We start from the raw sequence: 18,071 nt of genomic DNA, 5'->3' as shown, positions 1-18,071 counted from the left end.
GAGAGAGAAAGAGAGAGAGAGGGTCTGTTTTTTAAAATCTTTAAAAAATGCTTATAAATCATTAAAGATTTTGATAACACTTTATAATAAGGTCTCAATTCTTAACAGTCGGAAATGCATTAATTAACGTGAACTAACAATGAAAAATATATTTTTACAGCATGTTAATTCTTCCATGATAGTATGAACTAACAAAGAACAATTTTTTTTAAAGCATTTATTAATCTTTTTAATGTTAGAAAAATAGTCATGTTCAAAAGATAAACTTTAAAATGTAATAATATATAAACACATTTTGGAATTAATATTGATCAACATTAAATGGTATATAATTATTAATGATTATATAAATAATGATAGCTACAGACACCAAACTCGGTACATAAATTGGTTTTATTAATCCGGACAACTTTCTAATTAACAGTCATTAGCTACGACCAACAGGACGTCGGCTATATTTATTTTAATGTGGGTTTTTTTTTAAAACGGGCTGTAAACAAATTCATACTCCTCCAAACAGAAACACGTAAATCACACCAAACATTTTTTCTCATGATGCCAAAATACTGAAGATGCTAAATTGCGGACGGATTTAGGATATCTTGAACGATGATTTAATGGCAATTTATTAAAGTTACAGTAAAAAAGAGAAAACTTTTTTTTTTTATCTTTTAAGAGCAGCTTCCAAACACTTCATAAAAAATTACATACACAGAACAATACAGTCTGAGGATGTGTGATTAATTTCATGAATTTGCAATACACTATGCAGAGGAGAAAATTAAAAAACTATCAGAGCTGCTTCTGAGTGAGAGCTCCCTGTCACTGCTTCTGAGTGAGGGGTGGGGGTGGGGGTGGGGTGGGGTGTGAGTGACTGTGTGGATTGAGGAGCTGGGTGAGAGAGAGAAAGAGAGAGAGAGGGTCTGTTTTTTAAGATCTTTAAAAAATGCTTATAAATCATTAAAGATTTTGATAACACTTTATAATAAGGTCTCATTTCTTAACATTAGGAAATGCATTAATTAACGTGAACTAACAATGAAAAATATATTTTTTACAGCATGTTAATTCTTCATTGATAGTATGAACTTACAACGAACTAACAATGAACAAAATATTTTTAATATTAGAAAAATAGTCATGTTCAAAAGATAAAACTTTAAAATTTAATAATATATTAACACATTTTGGAATTGATTTTGATCAACATTAAATGGTATATATTTATTAATGATGTAAATTAACAACAGTTAAATAATGCTGTTTTTTTAACATTGGTTAATTCACAAATAACATTAAATAGTAACAATATATTTTTTACTTTATTCATTTGTGTTAGAAAAAATTATTCATGTTAGTTAATGGAAAAATAAATCATTAAAAAATGCTTATAAATCATTAAAACCTTTGGTAACTATAATAATTTCTCATTTTTTAGCATTAGTAAATGCATTAACTAACATGAACTACCAATGAAAAATATATTTTGACAGAATTTAAAGTTTTATATGTTGTTCTGTGTGTGTGTGTTTCACAGAGTTGATGGTTTGGATTAACCCTTTAATTGCCGTATCCCTTAAAACCAAACTGCCAGAGGGTTACTGTAATGCGTGTGCTCGCTGGGCACCGTTTTATCGATGCCACCGGGGTGGCGTATGCTGACGGCTTGGGCCCGTCATCGCTGCTTGCAGCTATATTTATTATTATTATTATTATTAGCTTGATTAAGTGGGGTTTCACCTATACATTTAACTTTTGCCTGTAGGCCTACAAGAAGTTTATACCATAGTGATCATTATGTCAGTGACACATAATCATGCGCACATGGTGAGGTAATACATTTCTGCTTTTAAAAAACAAAAAGATCTCATATCTTTAAACAAAGATATGAGATAAGATTTTCTGTGGTAATAATTATAATGCCACAGGTGCTCGAAATAGACCTTCAAGGGATAGTTCACTCAAAAATTAAATAGAAGCGATAAAATTAATTAAAATAATATTTTATTTACCCTCATATTGTTCCAAACATGTAAGACTTTTTTCTTCTCAGGAACACAAAAGATACTGATAAACTAAGCCTTTAAGTTGTATTTAACTCAAGGTTATTCACTGTTCAGATTTTAATTGAGAATTTATTTAAATTTGTGATTCAATAATAAAGTTATGTCCATTTCCATAAAAAAAATCATATAACTGCTTAAATATTTAATAATTGTATTTTTTTTAATGAGTAACATATAAACGTTATCATACACACAAAAAATATAAATACCATAATTATCAATAGATTCACATTTTTCCCAATATTTTTTTTATATTTGTCTGAAAACAGTGTGGGGGATATTTTTCGATCATGTGTTTAATGGCTGTGTTGATCAAAATTGAACTTATTTCTAATCACTAGTGGAAATATATAGGAAATAAGATGCACAATTTGTCTAAATCAATAATGTAATTATCATTTATGCTTTATCTTGTGTTATGATGACTAATAAAATTCCTCTGCTATGTGACTAGATATGCAGTTCCCGAGGCTGATTTTACCCAGACTAGATTACACATCTCGCATCTCAGCATTTAATAGAAAATGAACATTATTTTATATCATTTGCTAATATCTAATAAAAGACTCGGCATTCATGGAAATTCTGTGTGTTGTTTCTCGTGTGTTTAGGAAACAGTCAGGATCCCGATGAGCCGGTGCTTGAGTTCAGTCTGGGTGAGTGTCAGCAGTTCAGTCAATCATAAAATGATCAAGGTCCAGCGTTACCAAAGTTTTTGTCAGTAATACAAAACCACCAAAGCTGATATCCACTCATCTTTGTGGATTTGAAGAATCTTCACCTCATATTCTTCCTCCTTATTTGGCTACCAGCACTAACAATATGCAGCCAACTGTGTTTGTGAAGGAAATGAACTGTTTATGAGCCTCTTAGCTCACATGCAATAAACATTTGTACAGCCTGTCTATGAGCTGTTAAATCAAATATTTCCATTGTGGTAGGTGCACTGGGTTTTGTCTGGCTTTGGCTGAAATCTTTGGCAGTTATATTACTTTTTCCATGATGAAACATCATGTTGTTGGCAGTTAGCCACCTAGGCTTATTTGACATTTGTTTGTATGGCAGTGTACATCACAGGAAACCGTTCAGATGGTTGCTAACAAAGACTGGATTGTAATGCTACTATGAGTGCAATTACACTTTTCTCCTTTCATGAGTAAAATACTGAATTGTTGTCCTTCTTTTCCCAGCATGCAGTGAGCTGGTCACTCCATCACTGGACCGTAAGCCCAGTAGCTTTGTAGCAGTGAGCTGCACCACCCCTCCACAGGCGTTTTGGACCAAACATGCACAGACGGAAATTATAGAGGTGAGGATAAGTGCTATCATATTACTAAGGTTTGGATCATGTGGAACTATGTAGCATGTTAAACTGGCTCTAAAACCTGTTAAATATCAGATTTTGCATATTGAGCTGAATTTAATGCAGGAATTTCCCTTTTTTCCTAGGGCACTAGCAATCCAATCTTCTTGAGCAGCATTGCCTTCTTCCAGGACTCTCTGATTACCCAGCACACTCAAATCAAGCTGTCTGTCTACGATGTGAAAGACCGCTCACAGGGGACTGTAAGACACAAACCGCTATTCTTAACACTCTGCACTGTTTTGCTCAGCCTCATAAACTCTCTGTTTTATTAGATGTACCTGCTCGGTTCGGCGATGTTTACAGTGAAAGAGCTGCTTCAAGACAAACACCACAGGCTACACCTCACTCTGCGGTATGTGAGATAAATATAGGTACAAAGCCGATGTGTAATCCCAGAGCATAACGTTAGCATAGAATTTATTAGGAATTATGTAGTCTGACACCTATTTGTGGGCATTTTTACTGGCTCAGGTCAGCAGAGAGCGAGCGGATGGGTAACATTACCATCATCGCATGGCAGATAGAGGAGAGGAGAGACCAGCGAGCTCCTCTGGCACGTTCAGACACGGTTAATGGCAGGGTGAGTGCTTACGTACGCTGCTCTTCACACTATACATTAGTGGTCAACTGATTTGAGGTTTGGCCACTGTCCAAAACCAATATTTCAATTACTGATGGCTGATATATTTATAAATATCCATAGACAAAGCCATTGTTATTTAAGTATCATTATATAATATTATAGTATTTATTAATATTTTGAATGGGTTTTTTATTTTTATAATTTCCATTTATTTTTTTGTGTTTTTTTTATATGTCTATATAGTTTAATTTTAGTGCTTCAACTTAAACTAAATGAAACTAAACAAATAATTGTATTTATATTAAATGGAATTTCAGTAAATATTTATTTTATTTCAATTAATCTCTAATGGTTTTAGTTTTAGTTATCAATCCATGATAAGTAACAACACTGACTTTCAGTAGTAGTTTTTTTTTTTAAGAGAGAACTAGCACTTCTGTTAAAGAGACGAGTCTCTGTTTTGGTTTGTACAACTGTGTCTATTTAAATCTCTGTCACAAAGAACATGAATATCTTCTGTATAATTGCACTCGTGTTTCTCACAGATGGTATTACCTGTTGATGAAAGTCTGACCGAATCCATGGGAGTTAAAGCAAAATCAGTATCCCTATGTAAAGACGCTCTTTTAAAGGCAGGTGAGTGTCTAATTTTGATGTCTATATACAAACAAATCTTAATTATTGCAGCTACATTCCATCTGGAAGAAGCATTTTATTTTTGATGTGCCCATGGGCTGTAGCCTTCACTTCCTGCTGTGAAGACTCATGAATGCCGCAAGCTGTGAAAGAGGTTCCTGCAGCCATTAAAACAGTGGTTTAAGGCAACAAATGAAGAGTTTGAAGTGTTCTTTAAGTTTAGGTTTAAGCCTTTAGTTCTGCTTCAATAAAGTGCTGCACCACTCAGCATGTACACTGAAAACTGTTTTCACCCAGAAATTGCGGTAACAGTTCAAATAAGGTTTAATTTGTTTAAATCACTTAATAATCTTAGTTAGTTACAAATGAATACTTCAGTAAATGCAGTAAAATGCAGCTGATGTTCTTTTCCATGCCTTTCACTACTGCACACACCCATTGATTGATGCAGTGTTTGGAGGCACTATTTCACGGATGTACCGATTTCCCACGACTGATGGAAACCACCTGCGTGTCCTGGAACAGATGGCAGAGAGCGTGCTCTCCCTGCACATACCGAGACAGTTCGTCAAACTACTGCTGGAGGAAGATGCTGCCAGGTAAATGCAATTCACTGTTAGTGCTCATGTTCAGAATGACTCTTTTGAAAGGGGACATGAAGTGGAAAATCCAAATTTCCTTGTATTTATACAAGCTACAATAAAAACATACTGCGAGTTTCATACCTCAAAGGTAACGGAGTCCCCAGTTTAAAATATGAGTTTTTGTTTTCCACACTTCTGAAACATCAGGATTAAAGACCCAAAAATTTAAATTTGCTTAAAATTTCCACACCTTCAGACCAACCAAGATGGAGATGAGTTTGTTTCTTCATCTGAACATATCTGGAGAAATGTAATATTACGTCAGTTGCTCAGCAATGGATCCTTTGCAGTGAATGCGTGTCATCAGAATCAGATTTCAAACAGCTGATCACAATAATCCACAAGTAATCCATACAACTTCAGTCCAAATAACGTCTTGTGAAGTGGAAATTTTTTTTTTGCGTGTTTGTAAGAGCCCATAATTCATAATAATGCTTCCTCCAGTGAAAAAGTACTCCAACGTATTTGTTTAGAACTGTTTTGGGCTCTTTGGGTCTGTGCATATTTCTCTCCTGATTCAGACGAGACAACTTTTTACTGGAGAAAGCAATATAATGGAAAAATAATGATTTAATGATGCATTTGTTTCTCACAAACATGCAGCGTTGCACTTCACAAGACATTGATTGTGGATTACTTGTGGATTATTGTGAGGTTTTTATTATCTGTTTAGACTCTCATTCTGACGGCACCCATTGCAGAGGATCCATTGGTGAGCAAGTGATGTAATGCTAAATTTCTCCAAATCTGTTCTGATGAAGAAACAAACTCATCTGCATCTTGAATGGCCTGAGAGTGTGGAAATCTTCTCCAAATTTTCATTTTTGAGTGCACTGTTCCTTTAAGAATTGGTCAAGACTCACTTTTGTGCAGCACATTGCATTTTGACAATGTGGAAATTACATTGATTTGTAAGATTCTAACTAGCAAGACTGGAGCACTATGAATTCCTATAATATTAAATTTATAAATAAGATTTTATTCTATTGTTGCACATTTCTGTCTGCACGCAGGGTGTGTGAGTTAGAAGAGTTGGGTGAGTTGTCCCCCTGCTGGGAGAATCTGCGGAGACAGATCATCACTCAGTACCAGACTATCATCCTCACCTATCAGGAGACTCTCAGTAATTTACATGAATACAAGGGTAAGTGTTGTGGCACCTGCTCAACCAGAAAGAGGAAGTGAGAGCACTATAATTAAAGGTGATTTCAACATTGTATTTATCTGATTCTTCTCACCTACTATCCATCAGGTCCTTCCTTCAAATCTAGCACTCTGAAAGGAGAGAAAAAACTAGAGTTTATAGCTACAAACCTCCACGTTCAGAGGATGAGAGTGCAGGGCGAGTCCGGCTATGGTGAGAGACCTATGGTCAATATTTGCATTTCAGCATTGAAATTGTTCAGTATTCTGTCGAAATGGGTTGGTCTTCACATAATGTATCTCTGAACAGATCGCACATATGACGTGGTGACCACAGGGGCCCCTGCAGCACATCATCAGGGCTTTAAGGGCAGCGGATTGAGGAAACTCATTCAGAAATTTGAGGAAGCCAAAAAGCAGTAAGACCTTTTTATTAAGAAATTGGTGACCAATATGAATCAAAGTTTTTGTGTTGCTCTGCTAGGTTTCTTGGCTTTTCTAATTCCTTTTTATTATTTTCTTTATTATTGTGTTATTCTTGTAGCAAAAGGTATGGAAGCTTTTATAGCTGCAAAATAAAAAAGCTAAAAAACATCATGTTTTTAGTAACACTTTATTTTACGGTATCCTTGTTACACGTTACATGGACTTACTATTGCAATAACAACAAATTATGCATAATTACATGCAAGTAACCCTAATCCTAACCCTAAACATATAGAAAGTACATGTAGTTCATTAATATTACTCAGTGCTTAAATGTATAATTGCACTGTAACAACAAAATGTAACAAGTGTAACTTTTTTTCTCAAAATTATGAGCCTATTTCTCACAATTCAGAATTTTTTTATCTCAGAATTGTAAGTTTATATTTTGCAGTCGTGAGTTATAGACTCACAATACTTTATTTTCAGAATTGCGATATACTGTATAAACTATGGAAGCCTGTTTCCGCCACTGAATACAAATTAAAAAGGTAACTGCGACTTTTTATCTCACAGTTCGGATTTTTTTTCTCGCAATTGCAAGTTTACATCTCAGAATTGCATCAATTGGCAAACTGGCAATTCTGACTTTTTTCTCAAAATTGCGAGTAATAAAGTCCAGTTCTAAGGAGAAAAAAGACTGAAAGAATTGCGAGTTTATAGCTCACAATTCTGACTTTATAACTCGCAATTACGAGTTTATATTCCGCAATTCTGAGTCAGAATTGGCAGTTTATATCTCGCCTTTCTGACTTAATTTCTCATTTTCATTCTCATTCATTTCTTGATATAAAAGTCGCAATTACCTTTTTTATTTTTTTATTCAGTGGTGGAAACGGGCTTCCATAATAAACTCATAATCATACAAAAGTCAGAATTGTGAGAAAAAATTCTATTTTTTTTATTCTGTGGCAGAAATAATGTTCCATAGAGGGGAACTTTTTTTTATATATGAATATTTTATTTCACATTTATCTCATGACTGCGATTGTAATCAGTTGACTTTATGTTGTTTGCTTTCCGATCAGTTCAAGTGAGGGTGAAGGGTGAGTTTCAGGGTTGTTTTTCCAGTCATTTTCATATGTGGTGGTGTTTCATCTTGTTTATGATCGGTCAGGGTCGAGTCCTTTACTTCACTTCCATTAAACGTGAAGGATCTTTCTTGTTTGCACCAACATTTGTGTTTTTAGAGATGATGTATTAGCACAAAACTGCTCTCCCACTCCATCCACTTGGCATTTGTGTACGTTTTCTGTGTGTGCTTGTATATCACGCCATCTCATTTGCCGTGTAGTCAACTTGGTCACAGCTTGTGCAGCTGAACAAGTGATTACAAATGAGGAATTGGAGAATATGTTGTTGTTTTGTTTTTAATGGTCTGTCTCGTTTCAGTGCCGGGGAATCGGCACCACTTTCTATGCGGTACCAGCCACAGGATGTGTTGAAAGCTAAAGAAATAATTTCCCATATCAACACTCTGAAGACGCAGGTCAGCTACTACACTGAGCGGCTGTCCCGCGCTGCCAAAGAGCGCTCAACCAATGCACTTGAGAGGACCCTCGCTATCCTCACAGACAAGGTGAGAGGATTTGCTTGAACCATCTACAGTCTGTTCACTGACCATCTAATTAGAGTCCTGCACGGGCCTAAAATATAGGCCCAAGCCCAGCCCGTGTCCAACAGCTTATCAGAATTACCGACCCGAGCCCAAAACAGCTTATACTCTTTCAGCTATTAAAATACTTCAGTTTTGTATGAAATGGCAAAGTGATTTTATTTCGTTTCGTTATTTTATTAAGTTAATTTATTATTTATTTACACTATTACTTATCATTTGTATGTACAATTCAATTTAAAAATGTAAAATAATACAATTATTTTAATAAAATAATTTGACTGGATTATTATAAATAAAAAAAGTTCTGTTTTTAATTTTACATTTTTATATCTATATTTAATTTTTAATTTAATACAGTATTATAATTCTATAATTATTATAACTTATTAAATTTTATAGTTTTTTTTTTATTTTTTTTATCATTATTATAACTGTTATTTAATTTTGTATTAACTTAAATTCTATATATTATTATAATTCTATTATTGTGGTATAATATACAGTAAAACCTAAATGTATCCAGACACCTTTAACATTATCACAGTTTATTCACTATAGTTTAGAAAATGGTAATACAATATAACAAGAACTCCGAGTTAATCTGTGTCAGGACAAATTCATCTTGATAATGTCAGATAACTTTGATAGAAAAGTGTGGAATAAATTAGGTTGAATAGCTGTCAGCTGTTAAATTTAAGTACACAATTAGATAATACCAATTTAGGTCGACCAGTTACCAAGCAATGCATAATTTTGTTCAGTCTGTGGAGTAAAAAGTTCGAATTAGCAATTAAAGAAAAAGCACTTAAGCAAAACATGGTCAGGTCAAAGTGTCTGAATAATTTTTGTTCCCAAATGTTTATCAGTTTTACTGGTAGTTCACTGTTTGAAGAATTTTTGGGTACAATATGTCACAGTTTACTTTATTTTGCTATCCTCACTTACATAAATAGACCTGGTTTCACAAACGGGGCTTAGCTTAAACCAGGACTAGGCCTTAGTTAAATTAAGATATTTAAGCAACTTTTACAAAAATGCCTTCGAAGAAAACATTAAGGTGTGCATCTTGACACAGAACAATGACACTGACATATATATCAGAGCAAGATATTTTCAGTTGAGACAGCTCAAACATGCATTTTAGTCTGGGACTAGCTTAAGTCTTGTCTGTGAAACCAGGGGATAGTGTCCTGCACCCACTAGTAAAACAGTATCAAAAATTATATCTGATGTCTGGTTTGAGTGTATTTCAGATTAATCCATTTTGATGAATACTAAATCTGTTTTAGGAATGAATGCACATTCACGTTTAGTCTAGAACTACAGTAACAGCACGTTCACACAGCAGTCAATAAATGGGAAAAAGGTAACACGTAAAAGTAATATTATTACATAACTCGCGTTACTTGTAATGCGTTACCCCCAACACTGCTAACAGATCAGTATTTCTTGTGCATTTGAATATGACTATTTATGAGTCACCATTAATCAAAGTTTCTGAAAAATTCTATTGAATTCCAGTATTCCACACTTATTAAAATGATAAATCGAGAGGGTTTTTAATATTTATTTTTATTTATGTAATGTATGTTATTTGTTTTGTTTACTTGTCCCAGGGATGTGAAAAGTGTTCTTTAATGAAAGCTATTTCTCATGCACAACAGATCTACCAAGTAAAAGCTGTTGAGGTCCACTTAATGAGTAAGTGCAATCTCTGTGACTCTCTCAGACGCGCCAGCTGGTGACAGTGTGTGACAGTAAGCTGCTAACTGCAGCTATCCAGGCACTGAGTGCTGCACGCCCAGAGTTCATCGCCTCCAGAGGTTCTCCGTCCACCCATGACACTGAGCGCGTGGTCCTGAGGAACGACCAGGGCTCTCCACAGGCCAAATGGAGCGGGAAAGGGAACAGAGCATCCATGAACTTAAACTGGCAGGAGGAGGAGTGGGTAAGATTCAGAGACTGACATTATTATCTTCTCATGAATTTACATAGAAATCTGAAAAAGCTGATGTTTTTCTGTTTCTGCTTCAGGAAAAGATCTGGCTCAATGTTGATAAGAGTCTGGAGTGTGTGATCCACTGTGTGGACAGGCTGCTGACGAGAGAGCGCTCGCAGAGCGACAGCAGTGAAGATGTCTTCCTGTCTGACCAGCAGGCCGACACCAGCAAGAGAGGTAGCCAGGGCAATGCATTCTGGATCAACCCTGGTGACGGTCGCTCCTCCCCCCTAACCTCATCACACCCTCTTTCAGCTCAGTCCTCATCACCCTTAATGAACCCTGCATGCCCATCCAGTCCTAACACTCGCTCCTGTAGGTTCCACCCTGTGTTACGTTCTGTTTTGATTCCTTTTAAAACTGCTCAAATAGCACAGATGCTTTCAGTTTTACATCCTCTTAATTCTGCACATCATTCAAAATCAAATGTGCCATATTTCTGCTTGACTTTCAACCATCAAGGAGTTCTTTTTGAAAAAGAGCTATGCTTTAGCATGATTTTTAAACTACTACTTATTATGGAAATAATATGCTTTAAAAAATATACTTAAGTCTGAACTGAATGTAATGTTTTTGGATACTTAATGGCATGTTAACTGCAATAGAATAAAATGTATTATAGTTTAAATTTATATTTAAAAATAGTGTACTCCATTTTATTAATATTATATTATCTGTTAGTATAGGTTTTTAAAAATAAAGATTTTAAGTATGCTACAAGTGCATATTTTATACAGTTAAGCACACTTCTTTTTCACAAGGGTTTCATTGGTAGAGACTCTGAAGCAAAATGCCTGCTTGTAGTTGCTTATGTTTTGATATGCATGTCTATGCTAACAAACCAAAAATGGCAAGATTTCATAAAGAGTTTTCAGATCTACTCTACCGTTGGCTTTAAAAGTAATTAGTATTGGCTAACATTGGCTCTGTAACAACACTTATTCTCTCTCTGTCCCGCTTTAGATGGCAGTCCCAGTGTTGAAGGCTCCTCTCCTGGTAAGCCTCTCAGTGCAAACTACTATTTGTACCAGCTGCAGCTATATTTGTGGGCTGTCCAGTTTTCTGAATGCTCCTGACATAAGCTGTCTGTGTTTATGGCTCTAGGTGAATGGAGTGAAGCTCTGTATCCTCTCCTGACCACTCTGAATGAATGCGTAGCAATGATGAGCGACAAAGCCAAGAAGTCCATGGTGTTTCTACTGATGCAAGACAGCGCTCCCACTATCGCCATGAGTTTGTCACTACAGTACCGCAGAGATGTGGTTTTCTGTCAGACAGTTAGTACAGACTATTTAAGAGATAAACAACATCATTTTATTGCCAATCAGGTATAACCAGGCCCACGTAGAATGTGCTCTGTAGAAAGTTCCAGTGGTTTCTACAGAAATGAGAAACTCTTCTCAGTTATAAAATTCTGTGAATCCCATCACCCATTGCATTACATTTGTGAAACATTTCAGCTAATTTGATATTGTGTTCAGCTACCAAGCTGTAAGGGTATTTTACAATGTTAAATTGGTTTCATTAAAAATAACAAAAATAATTCTGTCTATACAGAAAAAAAAATATTTTCTGATATACTTTAAATATATTTCCAAATATACAAATAAATGGTACCAAAAAGTATATTGCTAATATTGACTATAACATTTACATAAATATATATGGTGTTTCTCATTTGTATTTCCTACTTAATATTTATTTTTCAATCTAAATATATTTTTATTGTTCAAACAGTTTATTTAAAAAATATATATTATATTTATTTGTATTTACCCAAAATGTATTTTAAAATTGGGAATGTATTTTTCTGCTGCTTTAAGTATTGTTGTAATATATTTTGCAATATATTAAACCTTTAAAAAAAAAAAATAAAAAAAAAAAAATATATATATATATAAATTATTATTTTTTTTATTTTTTTTAGGTTTAAACAAAGTATATTTTCAATTTGATATTTCCTTAAGCTGTGCTGTGTACAATATTTATTTAGCATATATTTGAAATATACTGTGGCCATAAATCTTTTTTTTTTTTTTTTGCCATAACTCATTTTTACCATGGTTGGCAAAAATTTATTTGTGTGTTTTTCGCATTGAAAATGGTTCTGCTTTCAGAGTACTCTATAAAACACTTTAATCATGCAATTTCCCAAGCTGACTATAAATTACAATTTCATATGCATTCTAATAATATACATATTTCTTTGTAGCTAACGGCCCTGATCTGTGGATTTGTGATAAAATTGAGGAACTGTCTAAGTGACAGCGGCTTCCTCAGACAGCTCCACACTATTGGCTTACTGGTCCAGTTTGAGGCGCTTCTGAGCACCTATGGTAAACATACAAACCCATTTCAATTCATGTTGCACTTATGTATGAAGGTACATTTATCTGAATGTGTGAGCTCTTCTTTCGTCTTAAAGGGGAGGAACTCGCCATGTTGGAAGACATGAGTGTAGGTGTCATGGACCTCCGGAATGTCACCTTTAAAGTGACCCAGGCGACCTCCAGCTTCAGCCCCGACATGCTGCCTGTCATCACGGGCAACAGAGATGGGTTTAACGTGCGTGTTCCTTTACCGGGGGTGATGTTTGATGTGTTACCTCGGGAGATCCAAAATGGGATGCTGCTGCGAGTTCAACCGGTATTATTCAATGTAGGAATCAATGAGCAACAAACGCTAGCGGAAAAGTAAGTGTATGAATTAAATATACTTTGTTTCTTTGTATGGACTGATTTGATTACACTGGGTCTCGTTCACGAATAATTACATGGATTATCAGTATTTATACGCACAAGAAAACTTGTCAGGCTAATTCACATACAAAAGCACATTAATTAACTCTTAATCTCGTTCTAATGTTAGGGAATTTGGAGTATTATAAATGAACAATTGTGTGCCTAAGGTTAGTTATTTGCATAAAACACGCCCAGAACATCTCTAAGGCTTTCCACTCAACCTTTCCTTTACAGCCTTATTTCACTCTCAGCAAACACATGACGCTCTCTAAATACACGCTGTCACATGTGCAGCAAGATTCTCAAGCAGTGTCCAGTTTGACATCTAAAAATAAACAGTTCAAACACAATAAACATCATTTACACATACTCAGATTACAGACATCTCATTAGCCAGCTGTAGCTACACATGCAATTTTGTGGTTTTATGAGAGGAACCTCACAGCTTGAGCTATAACGCAGCTTTTATTGCTTATGCATGATGCTTAATGCATCAGCCAAAGCATGTGAATTTTGTGTACGGAAAGTTTAAGTTGTTCCTTTTTGTGGAATCCTTTGTATGCAGATTTAATGAACAATGTGTGTGTATACAACCCGATATTTACTTCTTCAGTTATTCATACAATGTAATTCATTGGACTGTCAATGTACAATATACATTTCAGTATACAATACACGTTTTAGTATTCATATTCCTTTTGTATTACCCTTTAGGTTTGGAGACACGTCGCTGCAGGAAGTAGTGAATATGGAGAGTCTAACTCGTCTTGCCTCCTATTATGACCAGTTTAAAGAAGTCCTGCCTGAAGACTGTGAGTCCTAAACACTCTCATAGACTGCGCATGGAAGAAAGTTGGTAGATGGTTTATGTCAGTCCTAACCAGTTGAATGACTCCATCTACAGGTCTGCCCCGCTCTCGCAGTCAGAACTGTGTGCCTGAGCTACTCAAGTTCCTCAGTCAAAATGTTAATGCCAGGAAGAGCAAGAATGTGGACATCCTGTTGCAGGCAGCAGAGGTACAGTGATCTAACATCATTCTTATGTTTTCTTGCATCTATACTGAAACATGGGAAATCACAATTCAGTTTGTTTTTGATTCACGGAGCTACGATCCGAGACTCTCTCACTATAATCTAGTGAACTCCTTGTAATAGTTTAAATGCACATTACCAGGATGATATCTTCCTCACTTGTTATGTCAGATTTGTCGGCGTCTGAACGGTGTGCGTGTGACCAGCTGCAAGAGTGCGAAGGATCGTACGGCCATGTCAGTGACCCTGGAGCAATGTCAAATCCTCCAGCAAGAGCACTGCATGGCCCCGCAGGTCTTCACACAGGCTTTGGACTGTATGCGCAGGTGAGACGATAATTTACAGTTAGGGATCGTATTCACACATTAAGGACGGATCACAACAAGGACAATAACTATAACGCTGATGATAAAGCAGGGTTTCTGCAGGTCAAGAGAAGTCTTAATTCAGATGTTCACAAATTAAGGCCTTAAATCAAAGTAGAAAGTCTTAAAGTGTCATGAAACCACCCTGTTTCAGCACTGGTCTTTCACACCTTGGCTGTGTAGAAATAAAGCTGTGGAAAAGTGGGAGTGTAGAGGGTGGGAAGAGGGGAGAAAACAGCCAATAAAACACAGAACTACAACACATTGTACAGACAAATGAATATTAAAAGTACAAGTATTAAGTACATGGGGAAGTCGTGGCCTAATGGTTAGAGTCGGACTCGTAATCCAAAGGTTGCGGGTTCGAGTCTCGGGCCGGCAGGGATTGTAGGTAGGGGGAGTGAATGTCCAGCGCTCTCTCCACCCTCAATACCACGACTGAGGTGCCCTTGAGCAAGGCACCGAACCCCTAACTGCTCCCCGGGCGCCGCAGCATAAATGGCTGCCCACTGCTCCGGGTGTGTGTTCACAGTGTGTGTGTGTTCACTGCTGTGTGTGTGCACTATGGATGGGTTAAATGCAGAGCACAAATTCCGAGTATGGGTCACCATACTTGGCCGTATGTCACTTCACGTATGTCACGTATAAGCTCAGAAAACTGATGACGTAGACGTGTACTCTCCAGCCACGGCAGCCAATCACCAGATTAACGCAGATACAAGTGACGTAGGAACGTTTTACCTTAATAATAGACATAATGAGTGCTAAAGTTGTTTTCACTGATGTGCAACCTGTTCATAAATGTTAACATCTCGAAAAACGTGTTTTAGGGTTTCATGACATCAAAAATGGCCTGCACTGCACAAAAAGATTATCTTCCACAGTGTTTTTGTGTTTAGTTTCTTTTCCAGTACAAATACAGGATGTAAACAGACTAAAATCAAGATACATTTACTCGAGATGCAAAATTAATATACTGTATTAGTTTTCTGAGAAATGGAAGAAAATTAAATGAGTTTATGATAAGAAACAAGAAGAAATACCTGTCAATGGGATATTACTTTTAGTTTTACTTTTTAAGATTTGATTAATTTCTCATAAAACAAGCCTTCGTGTCATTTTGCTTCTCAAATAATGTATCTTGATTTATGAATCTTTGGACATTTGCACTAGAAAACGAGACAAAAATACAGGGGAAGAACATAATAATTTTGCAGTGTGATCAGTAGTTAACATAAGTCCTTTCTTTTTTATATAAAATGAAATAAAAAGTAATAGAGTTCTGTTGGAAGTCGTATTATCAAAATTAGAAGTGTTGCTATTACAAGACGTTTACATTTAGACATCATATTGTCGTATCAGTTTATTCCTTAAATTTATAGTTTTAAAAATCATTCTAATTGTAAAAGAATAGCATACCAACCAACTGTAATGATAACAACACAGAGGAAGGATATCATTGGAATCACTTCCAGAATATTTTTTTTTTCTAGCTGATGAACGATAAAAACAGCCATTCAGAATGTTAACGCTACAAACTATAACATGTGATTATTGTAATAAACATAATGTTAACATTCATTGGTGTGGACACTGATCTAGTTCTAGTTATAATTCTTGTTTTTGGTGTGATGGGCCTTTTCTCTATCCCTCTGTTCAACAGCGAGGGCTGCAGGCGGGAAAACACCATGAAAAACGTAGGAAGCCGCAAATACGCTTTCAACTCCCTCCAGCTGAAGACTTTCCCTAAACAGTACAGACCACCAGAGGGCACCTTTGGGAAAGTGGAGACTTGAACTGAAAGCAGTCCGCTGTTCTGGCCCACCGTGACTAGAACTGCATGTTTCTCCTCGTTCGCTTTACTTTAACACCACATACATGAAGGAAAGTTGTATTATGCACAGTCATGCTGAAATACGCTCTGGTTATCATCCAGATGACAATGTTAATATTTCTACATCCCCCAACCTCTTGGCTCTGAGAAGAAAAGAGATTCAAATCACTTGAAGATAAATGAGTAGCTTGCTTGTTTATTGCACTGAAAGCAGGTAAGACTCTTAATACTTAAAAAGACAAAAAAAACAAGATCATTTAATTTATCAAAGAATTTCCCAAATAATCCCAAAGCATCTAAATCATTCCGTCTAGGTTTAGTTAAGTAAATTTTTCAATGCTTTCCAGTACCACACGTGGTCTTTGTACTAAAATACAAAGTTCAAAATCAGCACTGAAGCAAAGCTGTGTTTTATCATCCTTTAGATTGTATTTAAAGTTCAGTATGTTAAAGGTAATGTGTATGTGCAGTGATATAGTAGATGATTTGTTCCCAAGTCATCCAGTTTTAAGATTGATAAGGAAAAGTCAAGCTATGTTAGAGAATCCATGCGCCTCAAAGTTCACCCTCACTTCATTTAAAGTATACACAATACTAGCTGCCTTAAGAGAGTCCACCATTGGTTAAGATCCACATGTAGATATTTCTAATCTGTGTATGACTATTTGTGATGTGGCAGATTCTGTTTTATTTATTTACAGTAAGACTCTCTCTTTACGAAAGTGTTAGTGCTTTAATGCAGGCCTTTGCCCTCCTGACTGTAGAGTTTAAGAGGACAAGCTTCCTCATACTGTTGCCAAGCACAGCTAGTCTCTGTACAGTGAGCATACTGTGTGAATATACATTCTTTGTAAGGAAATAACGTGAGAAGACACTATTGTGTTCATTGACTGTTTGTATGTTTTCATAGTTCAATGTTTAGGACATTTATATTGGTTGATATGAATGTCAGTACTGATGTAACAAGGAGCACTGCTGCAACTGGTCCTGAAATGTGAAGAATGCAGTCTTATGTTTTTGTAAAGCAGAGGGATGCATTTAGACTATTTATTTTATTGTAATAGTTATATGAAAACCATGATGGGCATTGCATCATAAAAGATTAAGACTAACTCTACATGTAATGATCATCAGCCTTTGTCTCTGCACAAATAAATGCACAAATCGACTGTCATTTCTGGTTTGTATATTAACAGATTGAACAACTTGTATTTGCAATTTGGGAGACAAGAGCATAGGTCTTAACCTCTGCTGAAATTATTATTATTTACAATTCTTTAAAAACCAGATGCACTGCATGGAAAGTTATTTAAGTTTACACAACTATTATTTTTAATAAATGTACATGTAATTATTTTACCACTTGGTAAACATCATTTTATTTTCATTTTCATGTAAGAGTTTATTGTAAGTGCTAAAGCACTGCTATGTTGTAAGAGCATGCTGCCCTATTGGTCTCACGGTGTCTGGTTTTATTTTTTAATGTAAAATGCTGTACAAAATGCCTCTCTCTTCCCTCCATACATACAGCTTTAAAATTAAATTCACATACCAGATT

General features: G+C 35.6%; 1 protein-coding gene across 2 annotated transcripts in view; it reads left to right on the top strand.

Annotated features, from left to right (window-relative positions):
• The window catches only part of LOC306876440 (inositol polyphosphate-4-phosphatase type I A-like), a 58,763-nt gene extending 40,692 nt beyond the window's left edge, over nt 1–18,071 (top strand). The window contains exons 3-23 of one of the 2 annotated variants that reach the window (XM_079427606.1): nt 2,678–2,722; nt 3,257–3,375; nt 3,516–3,632; nt 3,705–3,784; nt 3,904–4,012; nt 4,561–4,651; nt 5,103–5,250; nt 6,309–6,439; nt 6,548–6,652; nt 6,749–6,857; nt 8,317–8,503; nt 10,272–10,490; nt 10,577–10,718; nt 11,505–11,537; nt 11,646–11,818; nt 12,754–12,877; nt 12,967–13,234; nt 13,997–14,094; nt 14,187–14,299; nt 14,486–14,640; nt 16,343–18,071. In XM_079427606.1, the coding sequence (XP_079283732.1) occupies nt 2,678–2,722; nt 3,257–3,375; nt 3,516–3,632; nt 3,705–3,784; nt 3,904–4,012; nt 4,561–4,651; nt 5,103–5,250; nt 6,309–6,439; nt 6,548–6,652; nt 6,749–6,857; nt 8,317–8,503; nt 10,272–10,490; nt 10,577–10,718; nt 11,505–11,537; nt 11,646–11,818; nt 12,754–12,877; nt 12,967–13,234; nt 13,997–14,094; nt 14,187–14,299; nt 14,486–14,640; nt 16,343–16,475 (2,699 nt within the window). In that variant the 3' untranslated portion in view covers nt 16,476–18,071. Of the gene's footprint in view, nt 1–2,677; nt 2,723–3,256; nt 3,376–3,515; nt 3,633–3,704; nt 3,785–3,903; nt 4,013–4,560; nt 4,652–5,102; nt 5,251–6,308; nt 6,440–6,547; nt 6,653–6,748; nt 6,858–8,316; nt 8,504–10,271; nt 10,491–10,576; nt 10,857–11,504; nt 11,538–11,645; nt 11,819–12,753; nt 12,878–12,966; nt 13,235–13,996; nt 14,095–14,186; nt 14,300–14,485; nt 14,641–16,342 lie in introns of both variants that reach the window. The other variant, XM_079427605.1, reaches the window with a different exon arrangement.

Source organism: Barbus barbus (assembly GCF_936440315.1).
Source record: "Barbus barbus genome assembly, chromosome: 10".
Classification (NCBI taxonomy): Eukaryota; Metazoa; Chordata; class Actinopteri; order Cypriniformes; family Cyprinidae; genus Barbus; species Barbus barbus.
Note: the sequence above shows the minus strand (reverse complement) of the source record. Positions and strands in the feature narration are given on the sequence as shown.